Genomic DNA, 22,803 nt, shown 5'->3' with positions numbered 1-22,803 from the left:
TCTCCCCCTATTCATTGCTTTATCCCTGACCCCAACTCCTGCAAGCATTCCCTGGGAACCCACAGGTCACTCTGACCAGGAAAGGAAGTAGGCTAAACTGCAGATCTGCATCTCTCTCTCTCTCCATTCCTACAAGTAGAATCTCCCAGTCTTATCCCCAGCTCTGTAGCAGACCTTGTGCAGTGACCTCTCCTCACTCTGCCCTCATCCCCAGTGGACTAGGCAGATCTTGATGGAATACTCTGCTTTCCTCACTCCTGTGGACCCCTTAACACCAACCCAGGCCATCTGAATTCCTAAGTGTCATCTCCTAGTACCCAAAAACACATTTTACCTGGAAACCCCAATGGCCACACCTCTCAGGACCCCAGAATAGTTTCCTACCAGGCAACACACAGCCACCACTCTCTCCTAAGAACCAGAGAAAGCAGCAGAGACTGAGGAACAAAACATCCATCCAACAAAGACCGCATATCAGCAACTAATCTTCCCAATCCCAGATGCCTAGACACTAGCATTAAAACACAATCAATAATAGTTAAGACAATATGTCTTCACTCCAGCTCAGTAACCCTGCCACAGTAGGCTGTGAGCTATTCCAACATAGCTGAAGCACAAGAAAAAGACCTTAGCCGGGTGGTGGTGGCAGCGGCGGCGGCGGCGGCGGCGGCGGCGGCGGCGGCGGCGGCGGCGGCGGCGGCGGCGGCGGCGGCGGCGGCGGCGGCGCATGCCTTTAATCCCAGCACTCGGGAGGCAGAGGGAGGTGGATCTCTGTGAGTTCAAGATGGAAGAGAGAATCTCAGGGATTGAAGATATGATAGAAGAAATGGATACATTGGTCAAAGAAAATGTTAAATCTAAAAAACTCTTGGCACAAAACACACAGGGATTCTGGAATACTATGAGAAGAAAAAAGTCTAGGAATAAAAGGAATAGAGGAAGGAGAAGAATCCTAGCTCAAAGGCCCAGAAAATACACTCAACAAAAGCGTAGAAGAAAATTTCCCTGACCTAAAAAATAGGGGATGCCTATCAAAGTATAAGAAGTATACAGAACCTCAAATAGATTGAACCAGAAAAGAAATTCCTCTAAGATCATAACAATCAAAACACTAAATGTATGGAACAAAGAAATAATATTAAAGCCTACAAGGGACAAAATCAAGTAACATATGAAAGCAGACCTATTCGAATTACACCTGACTTCTCAATGGAGACTCTAAAAGACAGAAAAGCCTTAACAGATGTGCCACAGACTCTAAGAGACCATGGTGCCAGCCCAGACTATTATACCCAGCAAAACTTTCAATAACTATAGATGGAGAAGATAAGATAATCTATAATTTAAAAAAAAATAAAACAAATTTAAGCAATATCTGTCTACAAATCCAGCCCTACAGAAAGTGCTAGAAGGAAAACACCAACCAAAAGAGGCTAACTGGCTAACCACAACTAAGAAAACCGGGAATAAATGACCCCAGACCAGCACATGGAAAGAGGTGAAAGACACACACACACACACACACACACACACACACACACACACACACCCCAAAACAATGACAACAAAATAAAAGGAACCAACAAATATTACTCATTGATGTGACTCAACATCAATGGTCTCAATTCCTCAATACAAAGACACAAACTGCCGGACAGTGGTGGTGCACGGCTTTCATCCCAGCAGTCAGGAGGCAGAGACAGAATCTGTGACTTTGAGGCCAGCCTAGTCTACAGAGTGAGTTCCAGGACAGGCTCCGAAGCTACAGAGAAACCCTGTCTCGAAAAACAAAAAAACAAACAAACAAAAAAAGAGACACAATCTGACATAATGGATGCAAAACATGACTCATCCTTCCTCAGTCTCTAAGAAACACACCTTAACATCAAGGGTTGGGAAAATGGACCTAAGAAGTAAGCTGGTGTGTCCTTTTTAATATCTGACTAAATAGACTTCAAACCAAAACTAATCAGAAGAGACAAGGAAGGACACTATCAAAGGAAAAATCCATCAGGAAGATATTGCAATTCTTAACATCTTTGCCCCAAACACAAGGGCACACAAGTTAGTGAAATGAACAGTGATGGGGATGTCGTTCTGTATGCTGTGAATATGTGTTGCTCTGATTGGTTGATAAATATAGCTGTTTGGCCAATGATGAGGCAGAATAAGGTTAGGCAGGACATTCTAACTGGAGATATAGGAAGAAAGAAAGAAGAGCAGAGGAGATGCTGCTAGCCACCGCAAGGAGAAGCAAGATGTAAAGATACTGGTAAGCCACAAGCCATGTGGCAAAGTATAGATTTATAGAAATGGGTTAATTTAAGATATAAGAGCTAGCTAACAAGAAGCCTGCCATGGCCATAGTTTAAAAATAATATCAGCCTGTGTGTGTTTATTTGGGTCTGAGCAGCTGCAGGACTGGCGAGTGAGGGAGATTTGTCCTGACTGCAGGCCAGACAGGACACAGGAAAACTTTCAGCTACAGAATACTGCTATTAAATATTGACCCCCATGCACTAACAGTGGGAAACAGCAACACCCCACTCTCACCAAAAAACAAGTCACCCAGAAAGAAACTAAACAGAGAAATGCTGGCACTAACTAATGTTGTAAATCAAATGGACCTAACAGATATTTACAGGACATTTTACCACAACACAAAAGAATAGACCATCTTCTCATCACCTTGTGGAACTTTCTCCAAATTTAACCACATGCTCAGACACAAAGCAAGTCTCAACAGACACAAGAAAATTGAAATAATATCCTGAATCCTACCTGAACACCATGGGTTAAAGCTGAATATCATCAACAGAAATAACAGAAAGCTTACAAACTCATGGAAACTGAATAACTCACTATTGAATGAAAAACTGGTCAAGACAGAAATTAAGGACTTTCTAGAACTGAATAAAAATGAACACACATTTTCAAATTTATGAGACACAATGAAGATGGTTCTAAGATGGTTCTTTTCATTTCTAAAGGAAAGGAAAGAGAGAGAAGATCCAAATTAACAAAATCAGAAACAAAAAGGGGGACATAACAATAGTCATAGAGGAAAGCCAGAGAATCATAAGTATATACTTTTAAAACCTCAAAATTGGATATCTAAAAGATATGGATAATTTTCTACATACATACCATTTAGATACATATCATTTACCAAAGTTAAATCAAGATCAGATAAACAATTTAAACAGACCTATAACCCCTAGTGAAATACAAGTAGTCATTAAAAGTCTCCCAACCAAAAACAGTCCAGGGACGGGTGGTTTTAGTGCTAAATTCTACCAGACTTTCAGTGAAAAGTTAATGCCAATATTCCTTGAATTTTTCAACAAAATAGAAACAAAAGGAACATTACCAATTTAATTGAGGTCACAGTTACCCTGTTGCCCAAACAACAGAAAGACCCAACAAAGAAAGAGAATTACAGAAAAAATTTACTTATGAACATAGATGAAAAATATTGAATAAAATATTCACAAACCAAACCCAAGAACACATCAAAAAGATCATCCACCATCATCAAGTAGAATTCATCCCAGAGATTCAGGGATGGTTCAACATATATAAATTGATCAATTTAATCCACCATATAAACAAACTGGAAAAAAAATCCACATAATCATCTCATTAGAAGCAAGAAAATTCTTGAACAAAATCTAACACCCCTTCATGATAGTCCTGGAGAAATTAGGCATACAAGAAAAATACCGCAACATAATAAAGGCAGTTTTCAGAAAGCCAATAGTCAGCATCAACTTAAATGGAGAGAAACTCAAAGCAGTTCCACTAAAATCATGAGCAAAATGAGGTTGTCCACTCTCCTTATACTCTTTTCTATATAGTACTTGAAGTCTTAGCTAGAGCAATAAGACAGCTGAAGGAAATCAAAGGGACACATTTCAGAAAGGAAAACGTCAGAGTATCTTTATTAGCAGATGATACAATAGAATAAAAAAGTAATCCAAAAAATTCCACCAGGAAACGCATAAGCTGATAAATACTTTCAGCCAAGTTGATGCGGGATACAAAATTAACTCCCAAGAATCGGTAGCTCTCCAATACACAAATTACAAATGGACTGAGAAAGAAATCAGGGAAACAACACCTTTCACAATAGACTCAAATAATGTAAGATACCTTGGGATAACTCTAACCTAGCAAGTGAAAGACTTGTATGACAAAAACTTCAGGTCTTTGAATAAATAAATTAAAGAAGCTATCAGAAGATTAGAAGATCTCCCATGCAGATTCAGTGCAATCCCCATCAAAATCCCAACACAATTCTTCACAGACCTTGAAAATATAATTCTCAGCTTCATATAGAAAAACAAAAACCCCAAGATAACTAAAACAATCCTAAACATTAAAAAAAAACTTCAGGAAATATTACTATCCCTGATTGATTTCAAGTTGTACTACATCACTATAGTAATAAAAATAACATGGTAATAACACAAAAACAGATACATTGATCAATGGAATTAAATTGAAGACCAACACATACATCCACACAACTATGGATACCTGATTTTTTGTTTAAAAAAATTTTGAAGCTAGAAGCATACATTGGAAAAAAACCAGCATCTTCAATAAATAGTGCTAGTCAAACCGGATGGCTGTACTTAGAAGTTTCCAAATAGATCCATACACATCACCCTGCACAAAATTCAACTTTAAATGGATCAAAGACCTCAATACAAAATGAGATACAGAGAACCCGATAGAAGAGAAAGTGATAAATAGCCTTGAACTCCTTGGCACAGGAAAAGACTTTCTGAACAGAACATCATAAGCATTGGTACTAAGATGAATAATTAATAAATAGGACCTCATGAAACTGAGAAGCTTCTACACATCAAAGGACCAGCATTAGGACAAAGTGGCAGCCCATGGAATGGGAAAAGATTTTTTCTAACTACACATCTGATTGAAGGCTAATATTCAAAATATATAAAGAACTCAATAAACTAGATATCAAAACCCCCAAATAACGCAGTTTAAAATGGGGTACATATCTAAATAAGGAATTTTCAAAAGAGGAATCTCTAATGGCTGGGAGACACTTAAAGAAATGTTCAACATCCTTAGCCATCAGGGAAATGAAAATCAAATGTACTTTGAGATTTCATTTACATCCACCAGAATGCAAAGATCTATAAAACAACTGACAGCTCATGTTGGAAAGGATGTGGGGTAATGTGAACACTCCTCCATTGCTGGTGGGAGTGCAAACTTGTACAGCCACTATTGAAATCAGTATAGTGGTTCCTCAGAAAGATGAGAATCAATCTACCTCAAGATTCAGCTATGCCATTCTTGGGCATATACCCAATAGATGCTTCATCCTATCACAAAGACATTTACTCAATGGTATTCACTGTTGCTCTTGTCATAATAGCCAGAAATTGGAAACAACCTAGATGTCCTCCATGGAAAAAATGGATTTTAAAAAAATGTGTTGCATTTATACAATGTAGCATTACTCACCATTAAAAAAAAAATGACATCATGAAATTTGCAGGTAAATGAATGAAACTATAAAAAAATCATCCTGAGTAAACTATTCTAGACTCAGAAAGACAATTATAGTGTGTATTCACTTATATATGGATATTGGCTGTGAAGTCAATGATAACCAAGCTATAATCCATAGAAGCACAGAGGTTAGGTATAGAGTAAGAGACTAGGAGGTAGAGATAGCTTTCCTTAGGAAAGTGAAATAGATAGTTATGGATGGATAGGGAGCTAGAATGGGAGGGATCAAGTGGGGAGGAAAGGATGGAGGTGGATGAGGGAGTAAATATAGGGAGAGACAGCTAAAACTAAGGGCCATTCAAGGGGTGGCATGGAAACCTAATACAGTAGAAGCTTCATAAAATATATACATATATGAAAAAATCTAAATGAAATCACCAAATAATGGGAGAGACAGAGTTCCAGGTGTTCTTCTCTTGTCACCAAATGAAGCTTTCCAGTACCGGGAATGAGTTGCATCTAATTGAGTTGTTGGTCAAAAGGATGCCATGGGAATCTCCAAACAACCCAGGCTGTTGCCAAGACTATAGGTTTTTCTCAACAAACTGACAGCACAGCCCCATTGTTAAAGTCAACATCTACAGGACTCATTGAACATGGAGAAATTGAGCTGACACCTACATAGAGCCTCTATTCCTACATTCTAGCATCTTTGGTACAGGAAGGTACTCTGTACGCTACCAAAATAGAAACATAAACAACAACCCAGCCACAAACCCTTCATCTACAATGTTGTCCTGTCTGCAAGATATGCTAGGGTAATGGTGGCACAAAGTTTGTTGGAGTAACCAACCAATATATGATTTGACTTAAAACCCACTTCCCAAGCTGGAACCCATACCCAACACTGCTTGGGTGACCAAAACAAGAGACTAGATAGCTCAGCATCCTAGGGTAAACCAAATACTACTGTTCTAAAAAGAATTAAAATTAATATTAAAAATAATAGCAATAAAAATGACTCAATGATATTTTGCTATACTCAGAGATCGGTGCCTTCTTCAGACATTATCAGAGAAGCTTCCTCCTGCAGCAGATAGGAACAAACACAGAGACCCATAGTCAGATATCATGCAGAGAGTGAGAGAACTTGGAACACTTAGCCCTAAAAAGAATAACTCTATCTAGTCCCTCCCGCTCAAGGCTCAGAGAACCCCAAGGAAGAGGAGGAGAAAAGAGCATAAGAGCTAGAGGGAATGTAGGACATCAAAAAATCAACTGCTTAAAATCAACAAGATTGACACATAGAAACTAACAGAAACAGATGCAGAAGGAAAATAATAAATTTTACACCTTTATACAGTACCAGGGAGATGGCTCAGTTGGCGAAGATACCTGCTATGCAAGTCTGACAACCTGAGTTCAGTCCTGGATGCAAAGGTTGAAGGAGAAAATCAGTTCCATAAGGTTGTCCTCTAACGTGTGTAGAGGATACACCTACACTGTGGCACATGGACCCCCCCACACACACACACACAAACACACACACACACATAATAGTAATAATAACAATAATAATTAACTGTAAAATATAATCAGAAGTTTCTCTCCTGCCTGCCAGTTCCTGAATAACCATTCAAAGGCTTAATATTAATTATAAATGTTTGGTCAATGGCTCAGGCTTATTATTAGGTAACTCTTACATTAATTAACCAATTTCTATTAATCTAAGTATTGCCACATGGCCATGGCATTACTGGTCTGCTGGCATGTTGTTCCTTGGGTGGCTGAATGGCATCTCCCAGACTCTGCCCTTCTTCTCCTGTATCTCTGCTTGGATTTCCCACCTGACTCTATCCTGCCTTGCCAGGGGTCAAAGCAGTTTTATTTATCAACCAATGAGAGCAACACATATTCATAGTGTACAGAGGGACATCCCACAGTAAAACACACAGAAAAGTAACATTTACCTAGTTTTGTACTACTAAGAGACAGCAAGATGACTCCACTTGCTTTTGTGGCTGTAGATATGGGATCTGGACAGTAACCAAGCCAACATGGGTAAGAATTCATATCCCATGCCCATCTTCATGGTCCCTGCCTATGAAACCTGGTGACAAGTGATACAAGTCTATGCTTGTTTTTTTTTTTTTTCTTCTTTTTTCCCCAAAGAGAAAGGTATTTTTTGAAGTAGTTCACTTGGGTACAGTGACATGAGTGTGACTTGGCATGAGGGCTCTCGGTTGAGCCTTTTTACTTTTCCAGGTATTGTACTTGTCCTTTGTATCATTTGCCATGAGGAGAACCGAAGGGTAAGAGCAGAAAGAAGAAGATCCTAGAAAGTCTACTGTTGGAGGTGGATAAAGGTCATCTTTTGTCCTGTCCGAGAACTTGACTTTATGACCTTTGAGATTTCAGGTCCTTGTAGTCAGGGAACAGGCTGTATGGTACATGCTAGGCAGGGAGTCTGAAATAGGAAAATGTCAAGCAGTGCTCTCTTTAGGTCGCAGGCAGTCTTTTTTGTGTCAAGGCTTTACTGTTTTTTTCTTAGCTATCTTTGGGAGTATAAGTCTTTGGGAATGGAGGTTGCTTCTTCCGTAACTACTCTGTGAATACCTCTTTCAAAGATTTATTCTAAGCCTAGAGGATTACCAACTCATCTTTCTTTGAAAAGATTTATTGGGTTAAATCTATATTAGAATAAATGCATGCATTTTTAATAGCTTAACATGGTGAAAATTCAAATTCATGTTCAATCAAGAAGACTCCTGGCTGCTATTCAGACATTTTTAAAAATAGTATTCTGAATCTCACCTTCTAATTGTCTCTTACTCAGGTCACAAATTGGTGTGAAAAACACTTAGAACAAATTCTACCCAATATCAAAAAAGTATGATTGAAAATTTAGTGTTCCTTTTCTAGTAATTACTATTTATGCAAGTTTCTTTAAGTAAGTGGCCATAGTCGCCTTCCAACTCTCTCTTGCTCCCTTTCGAGGCACACTGTTAAACTCTATGGGAATCATTCTTCAAATCTTTGTAGCAAAATGGTTCTAGCTTTTAAAAATTCCTAACTAACCAATTCATGGCCTCCCTGAAGCAAGGAAAGCCCTGACATAAAAAAAAAAAAAAAAAAAGGAACCCAACTATCTTGAGGACTATCAGATTTATGTTGGCGTTTTGATGCAAGCCAGCATCAATTAATAGGAAGTGCCAAGTCAAGATTCCGTTTGTTTACAAAGGGGGTAAATATTGCCACATGTGAAATTTGTCAGCCTCTGCTTCATGCTGTGTGTTTCTTACACTCTCTTGTGATTTGAATACTCTTCTGTCACAGTAAAAATGCACAGTCCATACAAACAACACTGCTCATTTCAGGTAGGATCCCCTTTGAGAAAGTTTCCCATATAACCAAACAATGTCTAGAGACAAACGTAACTAGAGCATTGCTGTGCAGGCAGGGCACTTGCTTGCCTATTCTTCCCCTGTGTTTCACTCTGTCCTAGAAGACCAGCTTTAGCAGGAATCTTAAAAAGTTCTTATTAATAAAATCAAACCTGAGGGCCAGTTATTTGGGTGAATGCTGGAAGGTCAGAGAAGCAGAACAAGCCACAGCCAACCTCACCTTGCTAGTTCCTCAGCTGATCATGTTTCCTCAGACTGGATACCTCTGAGTCCTCATCCAGAATGAATCTCAGCTGAACTGCTGCTCGAAAGCCTGAAAGCTTAACCAGCCAAATGCTTCTAGTTTCTGGTCCTCATGCCTTATATATCTTTCTGCCTCACTCCCTGGGATTAAAGGCGTGAGTCACCATGCCTGGTTGTTTCCAATGTGGCCTTGAACTCACAGAGATCCAGAGGGATTTCTGCCTCTGGAATGCTAGGATTAAAGGCGTGTGCTACCACTGCCTATCCTCTATATGTAATATTGTGGCTGTCCTGTTCTCTGACCCCAGATAAGTTTATTAGCATGCACAATATTTTGGGGAACACAATACCACCACAACCAGCTCTACCTATGTGGCTGAGGACTTGGTTTTTTAATACTCCAGAATTCTGCTTACAGTGTGCCCCTTGGAGAAGGATACCAGTCACCTTAAAATTTTCCAAAGAGAGACTTCAATTGGTGTAGTCTGGGTCTTTTTCTTGCCTCCAGCCTACTCACCAATATCAACAAACTTTTCCTAGTTTTCTACAAAGAGCTGTGGTACCACTGAATTATCACAAGTTCAATTAAAATATTGGTAATTGCAATTAGATGGTACCTGAGGAAGACCAGCTGGTCTTCTATCAAGAAAATTGTCCCCACAGACATATCCACAAGCCAATCTGATGTAGGCAATTCCTCAATTGAGATTCCCTCTTCCCGAGTGTCTTAATTAGGGTTACTGTCCCTGTGATGAAACACCATGACCTAAGGCAAGTTGGGAGGAAAGGGTTTATTTGGCTTATACCTACCTCCACACTGTAGTCCATAATTAAAGTAAGGACATGAACTCAAACAAACCCACACATTGCAGGATAAAGCAAGATGCAATGAGAGGAATCAACCTTTGGGTGAGCCTCAAGTGAGCTATTTCCATAAGCAGCACATAAATCTTAGGTTGAGCTTTCAGCTTAAAGGTTATATCACTGTGCCTAATGGGTACATGTTTCTGTGACTGTTACATGGTATACTTACATGATAAAATCCCCTACCTCAAAAAAGGGTTCCATTCCAATTAAACTTCCTAATACATAATGCTTAGACAATCTTACTTGTGGAGGACTGGCCCCCACATTTATTTACCCCAGGTACCCTTGAGGAATGAGGAATAAGAGACTTAGTTAGAAATGAAGAGGGGAAAGAAAAAGATAGAAAATACAGGACAGACTCAGCCCAGAGCTTTATTCCAAAGGGCTATTTATAACAATGCCAAGGGGAGGGGCAAAAGACCTCCCCCTAGCTAGGTACAACCAAGTGTAGACCCTTACAAACACCTGATACTCAGGCTTGTGGTCCAATCAACCTCTTATGCAGTCCTGCTGGGTACAGCCACTAGGAAACCTAGCGGGCTCCAACACTTACTCCAACTTCCTTTTAGTTTATAAGAGTTGAACAAATCTACCAACTAAGTTCATTTAAAAACACAAGATCCAACAAGTGTCAGAACCTGCCAATGAGTCAACTGGGTAGCTGGGTGGAGGCGTGTGGACTGTAGAGACAATGAAGAAGACAGAACAGAGCCAAGAGGACTGCCAGTCAATACCAGACAATGCCTGAGTTTATTTCACAGCCAGCTTATATACAAACTTGAAGGACAGATATTAAACAATGCACAGCACAGGCATTCAACCACTATCTATCCTGTCCTTGGGTCAAGGAGCAGGTAGTTTCATTTTCTACCATGATGTACCTTTAGCTGGCATCAGCAGCCTGCGTCTAACTAGATAGTGTGTTCCTTGTTGTGAGCTAATCAGGACTTTCTCACAGCCCTGGAGCAAGCAAGCTTGAGCTCTATTGACTCAGAATAGACTTCAGATTCAAACTAGGAAACTGAGTCACTTGTGGGCTCCCATAACCAAGTAGGATAAAAGTTTACAATTTTAAGGAGAAAAATAAGGAGGCACTAAAAGAGGAAAGTGAAATTAAAGGAAAGAAGGGTGCAAAGGGAAAAAAACATAATTTGATACTCCAGCTAATTTTATGTTTCATAATTGTAGTAATTCAACTTGCACAATTTGGGGAAATGATATTCCCAGATGTTTAGGAGTGTTGTTGTTGTGTGTGTGAGTGTGTGTGTGTGTGTGTGTGTGTGTGTAGTATGCTGTGTTAAACTAAGAGTCATACCTGATAGAGGTATTTGTCACTAGAGGTAATAAACGGGCAGCATATTTTAACTGAATTTTAGAAACTTCTAAGATAAGAAATGACGAAATTGCTAACTTGCCAGAAATGAAAGAGAGTTTAAGAAACTATGTCAAGGACACGCCTTTAATCCTAGCACTTGTGAGGCAGAGGCAGGTGGATCTCTGTGAGTTCAAGGCCAGCCTGGTCTACAGAGTGAATTACAGGACAGCCAAGGCTATTACAAAGATAAACCTTGTCTTGAAAAACCAAAAAGAAAAAAGAAACTATGTCAATTTTTAAAAGATGTATAAAAACAAGAATTATATTTTATAAGTTGTGTCAGACTCTGAATTCCAAAGACCTTGTTTTCAGCCATATACTCTATCCTGTTCCAACATTGCCTCCTTCTTCATCATCCTCTCCTCCTACTCTATTCTCTAGCTATCGCCAAGGGGAACAAAATTCTATTCCAAAGGAAAGTATTATTACCTAGTTTCAAATTTTATTTATTCTTTGAAATTTTTACATATGCACACAAGGTATCTTAACCATATCTACATTTTCATTCTCCACCTCCAGCTCTCCCCTAGTTCTCCCATCTTATTCCCCTCCCAACTTCATGTCCTCCTCTTATAATAAAAAATTTTCTAAATCCACTGAGTCCAGTGAGTGCACATGGTCATGGAGGTCTGTTGCGAGATATTTGATTACACTGTGTAAAGATATGTCATTGTGATTGGTTTAATAAAAAGCTAAATGACCAATAGCTAGGCAGGAGGTATAGGCAGGACTTTCAGACAGTGAGAGCTCTGGGAAGAAAGAAGGGGGAGATTCAAGAAGAAGGACATGCAGGGGAAACGGTAAACACTATGAGCCACATGGCAGAATGTAGATTAATAGAAATGGGTTAATTTAAGTTATAAGAGCTAATTAGAAACAAGCCTAAGCTAAGGCTGAGCTTTCATAATTAATAATAAGTCTTTGTGTCATTTTTTTGTGAGCTGGCGGCTCAAAGAAAAAAATCTACCTACAGGGTCATCCACTGGAGTATGCAGTTATTGTCTGTTTCTAAGAAAAAGCCTAGAGGGAGAAAAGGTTCTGATATCTCTGAACAAAGATGCCCCTGAAAACTTTACCTATAAGGTTGATATTCTTGTTTTGTATGACTGCTTATCTGTGAGTATATGAGCATCTTAAAAAGTACAGTATATGATACTTATCTTCAACTACATCAACTGAGATTCCAGAGTAACTGAGTTCAAAATCCCTCTAGTAACAGTTCTAGCAACTATCATTTGTTGGGATACTTTTATAATTAAATCTTCAAAAAACTGTCCAAGACATTTGGAATTTGGCTTTATATAGTTTCCTACTGACAAGAGTACTGCTGACATTTGATGCAATGAAGCTGTAACTGAGGATATTATATTCTCTCAACAGCCATGATTTTATGGCCCAGGCTTCTTTATTTGATTCAAACGTTCATGTTTAAAAGATTCGAAATAGTCTCACTATCCTCATTAAATGGTTTCTCTCGTTGTTCAGAATTTTAAAACACTAGCTTTTAAATTGGTAGATTTTAAATCTTCCAGTACAAAGCTTGATCATGGGGATACCCTGATTTCAGACACAAAACCCTTAAGACTAAGATGATAATAATAGTAACTAGGTCCAACCAATGGGATTACTATATTGCTATTGATTTTAGAAATAGTAAACTACAACACATTCCTAGATAATAGTCAATGCTTGCACTTCTTGTTGATGGTAGGCTTGCCAAGATTGGTGAAATTCGTGTGAACTCTATGAGGTAGAAATGTTGAACTAGAAATGTTAGAACAAACTGAACTTACTTAAATCAATAAAAACATGTCTTTAAAAGGAAGGTGTCTTAGGGTTTCAATTGCTGTGAAGAGACACTATGACCATAGCAATTCTTTTTTTAATTTTATTTTATCTACTTGACCTTTTTTTTTTCATTTATTTTACATACCAACCACAGTTTCCCCTCCCTCCTCTCCTCTCATTCACTCCCCCGACTCCCATCTACTCCCTTCCTATCCACTCCTCCCCCATTCCAATTCAGAAAGGGGCAGGCCTCCCATGGGCTTAAGCAAAGCATGGCTTGTCAAGCTGAGGTAGGACTGAGCTCCTACCCCTGCATAAAGGCTGGATGAGGTACTCCAACATGGGAACAGGTTCCCAAAAGCCAGGTGACCACCCCAATTCTTATAAAGGAAAACATTTCATTGGGGCCTGGCTTACAGTTCAGAGGTTTAGTCCATTGTCATCATGGCTGGAAGCATGGTGGCATGCAGGCAGGGATGGTGCTGGAGAGAAGCTGAGAGTTCTACATCTGGATCAGCAGGCAGGAGGAAGACAAAGTGAAACACTGGACCTGGCTTGAGCATCTGAAACCTCAAAGCCTGCTTCTAGTGACACACTTCTTCCAACAAGGCTGCACCCACTCCAACAAAGCCATATTTCTTAATAATGCCACTCCCTATAAGCTTTTGGGGGCTATTTTTATTCAAACGACCATGGAAGTCATGACCATAGTTAATGCATATAGAGAAAAATGGTATTTCAAAAGCTAGGGAACTTGTAACCTAACAGACTATATCCTAAGAATCCATGTTCCCCAATTAAAGTGAGTTTTCAAAGTATCCCCTAGTACAGTTGGGGTGTCAGGGGGGAAACTAAACAATACTAACAGCACATAAATGAAGTATCTGCCTTAGAACTCTCTTTTGTGTTTTGTTCTCTTTTATTTTGTTTTGAGACAGTGTCTAACTGCATACCCTGGGACTGGGACTCACTATGTAGAATGTAAACCAGGCTTGTCTTAAACTCATAGAGATCCACCTGCCTCTGAGTGCTGGGATTAAATGTGGGATTAAATGTGCCACTATACCCAGCACTTTTATGTTTTTTAACTGGGTTACCACAGTAGGTTACCTAGCTGTCTTCCTTTGACTTGACACCCTTTATCCTTTTCGTCTCCTTCATCCCTACCATTCCTCCTCATTTGACCCTTCTCACCCTCAATACACCTGCTCTCTATCCTCCTGTAACCTACATAGTACTATCTACGCCACTATAAACCATCCCACACATACTGTCCATTTTTAGTTTCTTGGATTCCCAGGGTACTCCAAAATGAGCACACAAAATGTAAAATGGAGAGACTGGAACCTGCATTATGAAAGAAACCATGTAGTATTTGTCTTTCTGAGCCCAGGTCAACTGGCTCTGTACAGTATTTTCCAGTTTCATGCATTTTCTTGCAAATTTTATAATTTCATTTTTCTTTGAAGTTACATAACATCCTATTATGTATATGCATCACATCACATTTGAATAAGAATGACCCCCATATATTTGAATGCTTAGTGATCAGGGAGTGGCAATATTTAAGAAAGATTAGGAGGTGTGGCCTTGTTGGAGGAAGTGTGTTACTAGAGGTGGGCTTTGATGTTTCAAAACCTCAAGCCAGGCCCAGTGGCTCTGTCTCCCTGAGGCCTGCAGATTGAGATGTAGAACTCTCAGCTACTTCTCTAGCACCATGCCTGCCTGCTTGCTGCCATGCTCTCAACTGTGATGATAATGGACTAAACCTCTGAAACTGTAAGCAAGCTCCAATTAAATACTTAATAAGAGTTGCTGTGGTCATGGTGTCTCTTCACAGTAATAGAACAACGACCAAGACAACATCTTTTACCAAGTGTCAGTTGACGGGCCTGTTGGCTGATTTCCTATCTGTTGTGAATAGAGCTGCAATAAACATGGTTGTGAGAGTGTCTCTGTAAGTTGTAGACTCCAGTGGGTATGTGCCAAGGAATGATATGGCTGGGTCACATAGAAGATCAAACTAATCTGCAAAGTGGCTGCACAAGGGTACACCTTCATGGGCTGTTTCATATTGCCACAGAAACAGAAAAATGGCTGCAACAGGTGCCCTTACCTTTGAAAGGCAAATAATGTATCTTTGTGCCTTCAGTGTTCTCACAGAAGCTGTTCACAGAGTGGCTGTTCACAGTGTTCACGTGTGGGGGCGGGGAGGGGGAGACGCCTTTTTTTTTTTTTTTTTTTTTTGCATGCACTATTGTCAAAATTGTATTATCATTTCTAAGGAAACAATACAGAGCAAACAAAGCAAAAGAGGTCACTGGCAAGAAACACTACTTTAAAAAGATTTCTGAAAGTAAAAACTGTTAATGTGCCCCCCTTCCCTTTTCTCCAGGTAATTGCAATATTCATCCCTAGACTCTGTCCTCAAACAGAAAGAAAAGTGCTTTTGAAAGAGGCCAACAATACAGATCAGTGACCCGGATTCTTTTCAATGTATCCGGGAGGTTTTTCAAGGCTACGGCATTGCTCAAGCTACATTGTATCTAGTGTGTGCAATCAGTATAACTGGAACTCCCCGTGTGCAAACATGCTACTTGTTAGATTTCTTCAACAAGCCAACCACCACATATTTTAGGATATCAGTTGTGAATTATCTAAATTATTATCAATTCATACGTTCAAACATTTTGAAAAAGACTTAGGACCTTTTATATATATTATATAAATAATATTATTTATTAGCCACTAAACAAATTCTTTTTAGCAGCAAATACCTTTTTTTTAAATTAATCTTTAAAGATTAGTCATTGTACCTAATTAAATTTGTTAAGTTTTTCAAGTTTGGTTTTGTTTTGTTTGTTTTTTGTTTTGTTTTGTTTTGTTTTCGAGACAGGGTTTCTCTGTGTAGCTTTGCACCTTTCCTGGAACTCACTCTGTAGCCCAGGCTGACCTCGAACTCACCAAGATCCACCTGCCTCTGCCTCCAGAGTGCTAGGATTAAAGGCATGCACCACCATTACCTGGCAAGTTTTCCAGTTTTATGGATGATTCTCACTTAGCTATTTCAGAATAGTTGTATAAATTATATATATATATATGTATATATAGATATACATACATACCAAATAAACACTGTCTTTTCATATTATATACACACTTGACAACATACACTTAACAACATATTGGATTGCACTTTGGTACACTAAGGAAATACAAGTTATAATCTCATCGTGTTACCAAAATGTATTTTGAAAATGGATTACATTTTCAAATGGTATACACATCCTTAGTCCCAGCACTCAGGAGGTAGAGCCAAGTGGACCCACACAGTGAGTTCAAAGCCAATGAAACCTACATGGCTAGACTTAGTTTCAAAACAAAAAAGAAAAGGAAAGGAAAAAGAAAGAAATGAAATTATACTTTATACCGATTTAAACTTGACTGATCTTTTTTTTAAGGTTTTTTTTGTTTTGTTTTGATTGGGTTTGGTTTTGTTTGTTTGTTTTGTTTTGTTTTGTTTTTTAGGCAGCCCAGGCTGGCCTCAGACTCAGAGATCTGCCTGCCTCTGCCTCCCAAGTGCTGAGATTAAAGGCATGGTCCACCACTGCTCAGCTTTAAGAACAATTTTAAGAACATCTTTAAAGACTCGGCCCCAGGACAGGCAATAACAAGGCTGTATAACATTGTACAATTTACATCGTTTCCTGATACGCAAATTGAAATTAGAAGAGTGTCCTAGTTAGGGATACTATTGCTGTGATGAAACGCCATGTCCAAAAGCAACTTGGTGGGGATCGGGTTATTTCACTTGCACTTCTACATCACTGTTCATCATCATCAAAGGAAGTCAGGATAGGAACTCACAGGGCAAGAATCTGGAGGCAGGAGCTGATGCAAAAGCCATGGAGGAGTGCTGCTTACTGGCTTGCTTGCAATCAGCCTGCTTCCTTATAGAACCCAAGACCACCAGCCCAAGGATATCCCCACCCACAATTGACTGAGGCCCTCCTACACCAATCATAATTAAGAAAACGCCCCATAGGCTTGCCTACAGCCAGATCTTATGGGGGCACTTTTCTCAACTGAGGTGTCCTCCTCACAGATGACTCTAGCTTGTGTCAAGTGACCAAAAAAAAAAAAAAAAAAAAAGCCAGAATATACAAAGACCTAATCTTAAGTGTCTTCCAAGGACTAAACCCCTTATCGTGAGTACATGCCATGCCTGAGACACAATGCTACCTACATAAGCTTCACCCACTCTTACGGTACCGAGCAGCAAAACCCTCATAGCTAAAATTCTGTCTTAAGAGACAGTAATGGGAGGCCGCTTGGTTAGTGCAAGAGAGGAAACCACACCAGAAGAGTAGCAAGGGATGTCAAAGGGAAAATGGGATGGGTGGGTGGAACAGAAAAGCGAAGACCCTGAAGTTACCCTTCTGGAAAGAAACTGAATCCTAGACTCCCGAGAGTTCTCCCGCAGTCCCACGAACGGTTCACACTGTAAATGCTTACGGATTTCCACCACCCGGAGAAAAAGAAGCAAGTGCGGTGGGGCCGGCAGCCACACAGGTAAAACTAGGGCAACCCCTCTCTCCTCCTGTCTACTCTGTGCAGACCCTGAAGGTGCAACGCAGGCAGGCTTATGCTCCCAACCAGCGCTCCGCTCCGATACAGCGCTCAGCTGCCCTGCCTCCCAGCGGCGGACGCCACCACAGCCAGTTCCAGACCCGGTCAGCCTCACGAGGGCGCTCACGCCTCCAGGCGGCGGGAATTGGACCATGGCGGCCCCCGTAGCCAGACCATAGTTGCGGCTGTCACCGCCTTTTCCTCCTTTCCCTCAGTTCCTTTTCACTTCCGGGGTTGTTCCAGATCCGCTGGTTCCGTAACAACATCCCGTTGGCTTCCCTCAGGCGGCGGGACCTGTGTAGTCGCCTCCCCCGGAGCGCCTGCCCGCCTGGGCTCGCGCGCTCCACGGCCCGGGCCGCCATGGCCACCAACCCGCAGCCGCAGCCTCCGCCGCCCGCGCCGCCGCCGCCGCCGCCGCAGCCACAGCCTCCACCGCCGCCGCCGGGCCCTGGGGCTGGCCCCGGAGCGAGCGGGCCGGGCGGCGCAGGTGCCGGCGCCGGGGACCCGCAGCTCGTTGCCATGATCGTGAACCACCTCAAGAGCCAGGGGCTCTTCGACCAGTTCCGCAGGGACTGCTTGGCGGACGTGGACACCAAGGTGCGGGGCTGGGACGGCGGGCGGCGCGGGGAGCGGGGTCCCGCGTGCTCGGAGGGGCGGCTTCCCGAGACCGGACCCTCGCGACTGTCTGGCTCACAGGGCTCCTTTTGCAGCCGCTTCCTTTTTCCTGACCTGCAGCGCTGTGCCATGCACTCTGCAAGGCTTGCAATGTTCATTCATCCCCGTGCCCTTGTGTTCCTTTCGTAGGCTAGTGTTTCTTGAATACCTACTATGTGCCGGGCGCTGCTTGGCCTCTGCAATTGCACGGCGGTGGTAAGCAAGACCGAGTCATTGTTCCTAGGGAAACTGGTTTGGAAGCACTAGGGAAAACGGGACTCGGTTTAATGTTCATTATTATTTCTCGTGATTTATCCCTCTATTAACTTTGCACCCAAGTTGGTTTTTGCCCTCCTAAAGTTTCTTCGGTTGTAAAAAGCCACAAATTTGGCGTTTGCATAAGTCGTAAAGTGGTCATGGAGTGATTTGCAATGTGTTTTGCAGGATATTGAGGGGCGGATAAACATGCAAAGGTAGGGAGGCAAACCTGGGCAGACAAAAAAGTGGGTTGGGAGATAGGACTGTCGTTTGATCTCTAGCAGTGACTGCCTGATTTAGTAGTTAGGTCAAGGCAGTTTGCTAAGATGAGAAGAGGCAAAGAGAGATGGAGGTAGAGAGAATGGAGCCGTTCAGTGGGGAAAGCGTGGAGGAGACATGACAGCAAATGCTGAAGTGGAAGAAGAACGGGGGGGGGGGGGGGGATGCGTTAGGAGAGTGAGCACCGTAAGCCAAGAGTCAGCAACAAGGTTCCGTATCCAAAAAGAAGGGGAACGGAGGAACCCGGCACTGTCCCAGAAAGGGGCTTTAACGGAGTGAACCGAGGGTGCAGGAAGGAGCAGTCAGTGAAGTTGGTGTGAGTGAAGTTGGTGAAAAGCTAGGGGAGTGCATCTGGAGGCGAGGTGTTGGTTCCTAGTGTGGGCTTCTTGCTGCTTGCATTTGGTTTAGTGTATGTATTTGGTTTTGCTTTGAAGTGGGTGAGTCCATTTGATTGGAGCTATGAAGATGAAAGTTTTTTTCAGACTAGCAGGTCTGAAGAACCTGGTTCCCTTAAAATTCGGGTGTTTATAGCACCTGCAAGTCCTCAGCTTTGAGGTCGACTGCACACTGTTCTGCCATCTCCTCTAGAGAAATTCCTCCTAAGTACCTAAGGATATCTTCTCCTTCAAGGACTCTGGTGTTGGACCCATTCCCTTAGCCTTTCTAAGGTGTTAGAGGTTTTATTCACAGGGACGTTAGTTTATTGGGGTGTGTGTAGGAAATATAATCTTATTTTACTTAGGGACTATCATGGCCATATTTTAAAGTCATTGCTATTGCTTTTTGAAAAATATTTTAATGAGAAAATATTAGGCATGGTTAGGTAAATATTTCCCCGTTTAAAGCTAGTTGTTTACAAGCAGCAAGTGGGTATTACACTTTGATATTCTCAGAAACCTGAGTGTCTGTGTTGTCATTGTGTATATTGCATATAAAAGTTAAGTTTTAATATACTGATGAAGGAGGTACAGTCTTTCCAACTCAACCTTTTATTTATCCCATCCCCATTAATTGTTACTACTGTGTGTCTGTAGTATCCCTGCCAAAACTCTCAAAAGTAGATTATTAAAATGTTCCTTGGGGGAAAGAAGAGAAGTTGGTATGACAGTCTAAGAAAAACTAGGCCCTTCTCTTTAAATACACACATTAAAGTGCTGTGTTCAGTAGTTCACAGTAGTTGACTAGAGGCAATTTCATGTGGTTCAACCTCATGCTCTGGATAGAGGGCTGAGGTCCACCGAACATTCTTCTCTAGGTAAGAGAAGCTTGAAGCTAGAGAGGAGCAGAACTGAAATGACAGCTTCTTCTCAGAGAGTGGGCACAGGAGGGCATAGTTACTGGAACTTTCCATAATCACTCAGTCTCTCTTCCCTTCCCTCCTTGACTTTCTCCTCCCTTCTAGCCCTCTCTTCCCTTCCTCTCCCTTAGATAACAATTGTGTTGGTTTTAATTTAAAATATTTGTAATTAAGTCACATTTCTATTTTTTCTAATATGTAAAAAGAAAAAGAATACTACTTAAGAATGTAACATTTATAACATTACAATGAGTAGGCCAACATAGAGATAATAATCCCTATTCATACAAAGGACAATCACTTTAATGGAACTCTTGAATCTCATCTGCCACTCATGAAGTCTGATATTCTTCACAATTGAACACAAAAGACTGTCCTGCTTTCTACCTAAAAGTCTTACATGTAGTGCATAGGCTGTTAACAGTCAGTCAGTCATACATGTGTAAGAATCAAGACACTTGATAGCTTCCAGGTGCTGTCCAAGAACAGAGTGTCCACCTCAGTGTATCTACACAAGAATGAGATGTACCAATGTCTACTGCCACTCCTGGAGCCATAAAATACAGTCTAGTAAATTTTGGATCTCAACATAATTGTTTGGGGGATTTCTAGTACTGAGAAGTTAGTAGTGAGTTTGAGCAAAGGGTCATGATCTGACTTATATTTTAGATGAGGTGATAATTCATGGCCTACTTTGGACAAATGTTTTGATGACCCTAACTTTGGAACATTTAACGTACTCTCTTAGAAGATGGATGTGAGTTAGGCTTGGGTAGGCAGGAATATCAGGAAATGAGACGCCTTGGAGCATGGGGGAAAGAGTAGTAGAAATAGGTTCTGAACACCCTCTGATGCTGGAACTTCTGGTGGCATCTGCAGACTTTGCTTAGCAGAAGAACTTGTTGATTTTAAATTTAAGGCAGAATCTGCCATGTGGCACAGGCTAGCCTTGAACTCAGTGTGTAGCCCAAGCCGACCTTGAAACTGCCATCCTCCTGCCTCAATGTTGCAAATGCTGAGATTACAGACATGTACTATCATGCTCTGCTAACGGAAAAACTTAGAAAAAAAGAAAATTTTTCCTTTGGGGGAAGTTGAAATTTGAATTTATTTTGAGGGGACTAAAAAGCTAAATATATTCAAGTCTAATAAACACTTGTTAAAAGAAGAAATATACATTATAAATGTTAGGGAGAAAGAAATTTTCATGTTGAAAATTTCATGACTAAGTGGAGAAGGCCATAAATAAATAATTGGGCGACTTCCTTGGGAAAGAGAAAGTAGACAAGAGCAAGAGTTGGAAATTGGAAGTGATAAAAGAGCATCTCATAAGGCTAGGATCTTCAATTCTGTTGCAAGGTAGGTACCTAGTTATTGGAGGACAGCGTTTTAATTACTTATCTGCCAAGCAGTGTAGACAAGAGCAGGGCTACACTGCAAAGGAGATAAGAATTTCTGCTTTTGCAAAATACAGTGCCCTGCAAAAATTGTTGAATGGTGGTATGTATAGAAGATGGCAGGAACTGTGAAAGAATGGCTGTATAATAAGCCTGCATTGGATGTCGCAATGACCTGTGATAGGATGAACTCTGAAGGTGAGAGTTTTGTCAGATGGACAGGTAGAGGGAGTAGGTATATGGAAATTGGTTGCTGGGATATATGCTTTTAAAGGAGAGAGGGAGAAGTGGCACAGGGTGATACTGTGCTCTTTTTCTTAAAATCATTCTAGGTCACCCACCTATATTGAAGGAAAAAAAGAGAGAGAGAGAGAGCCGGGCGTTGGTGGCGCACGCCTTTAATCCCAGCACTCGGGAGGCAGAGCCAGGCAGATCTCTGTGAGTTCGAGGCCAGCCTTGGCTACCAAGTGAGTTCCAGGAAAAGGCGCAAAGCTACACAGAGAAACCCTGTCTCAAAAAACCAAAAAAAAAAGAAGACAGAGAGAGGAAAGATAACCCTGAATGAGTAGGTAATGGTAACGGGACTGACTGAGACACTAACTCAGAACCATTTCTTCCTTTCCTTTTTGGGTTTTCTGTTTTTTTTTTTTTTTTGAAATGGTTTCTCTTTGTCCTGGAATTTGTTCTGTAGACCAGGCTAACCTCGAACTCAGAGATCCACCTGCCTCTGCCTTCAAAGTGCTGGGATTAGAGATGTGCACCACCACCGCCCTCAGAACCATTTCTTGAATAGGGATGACTTGATTTCATTTTCATCCTCCTCTTCCTTCTTTTTTTGGGGGGATGTGAAGATAGGGGTTCTAAGCCTTGGACACTGTGCACCTTTTGAGCTGATTAGTTTCTGTAGGGTCTGTCCTGAGCTGTGTAGAATATTCAATAGCATCCTTGCCCTCTCCTCCTCAGTTAAGATCTAAAATGCTTTAGACATTACCAAATGCTTGCTTTCAGGAAGAGAGTTTAAAATCACTCTTGCTTGAGAACTACTGTTACATCAGATTTGGATTATAGTTCAGTGGTCTGTCCCTGAGTAATTTCCCTTGAGTCCATAACTTTTACCTCCTA

General features: G+C 41.0%; 1 protein-coding gene across 1 annotated transcript in view; it reads left to right on the top strand.

Annotated features, from left to right (window-relative positions):
- Positions 1-18,156: 18,156 nt before the first annotated feature.
- The window catches only part of Bod1l1 (biorientation of chromosomes in cell division 1 like 1), a 55,242-nt gene continuing 50,595 nt past the window's right edge, over positions 18,157-22,803 (top strand). Inside the window, exon 1 of the mRNA XM_059275815.1 lies at positions 18,157-18,393. Within this exon, the coding sequence (XP_059131798.1) occupies positions 18,157-18,393 (237 nt within the window). The remainder of the gene's footprint in view (positions 18,394-22,803) is intronic.

This window comes from Peromyscus eremicus, chromosome 10 (assembly GCF_949786415.1).
Source record: "Peromyscus eremicus chromosome 10, PerEre_H2_v1, whole genome shotgun sequence".
NCBI lineage: Eukaryota > Metazoa > Chordata > Mammalia > Rodentia > Cricetidae > Peromyscus > Peromyscus eremicus.
This window is presented reverse-complemented; position numbering and strand designations above follow the sequence as displayed.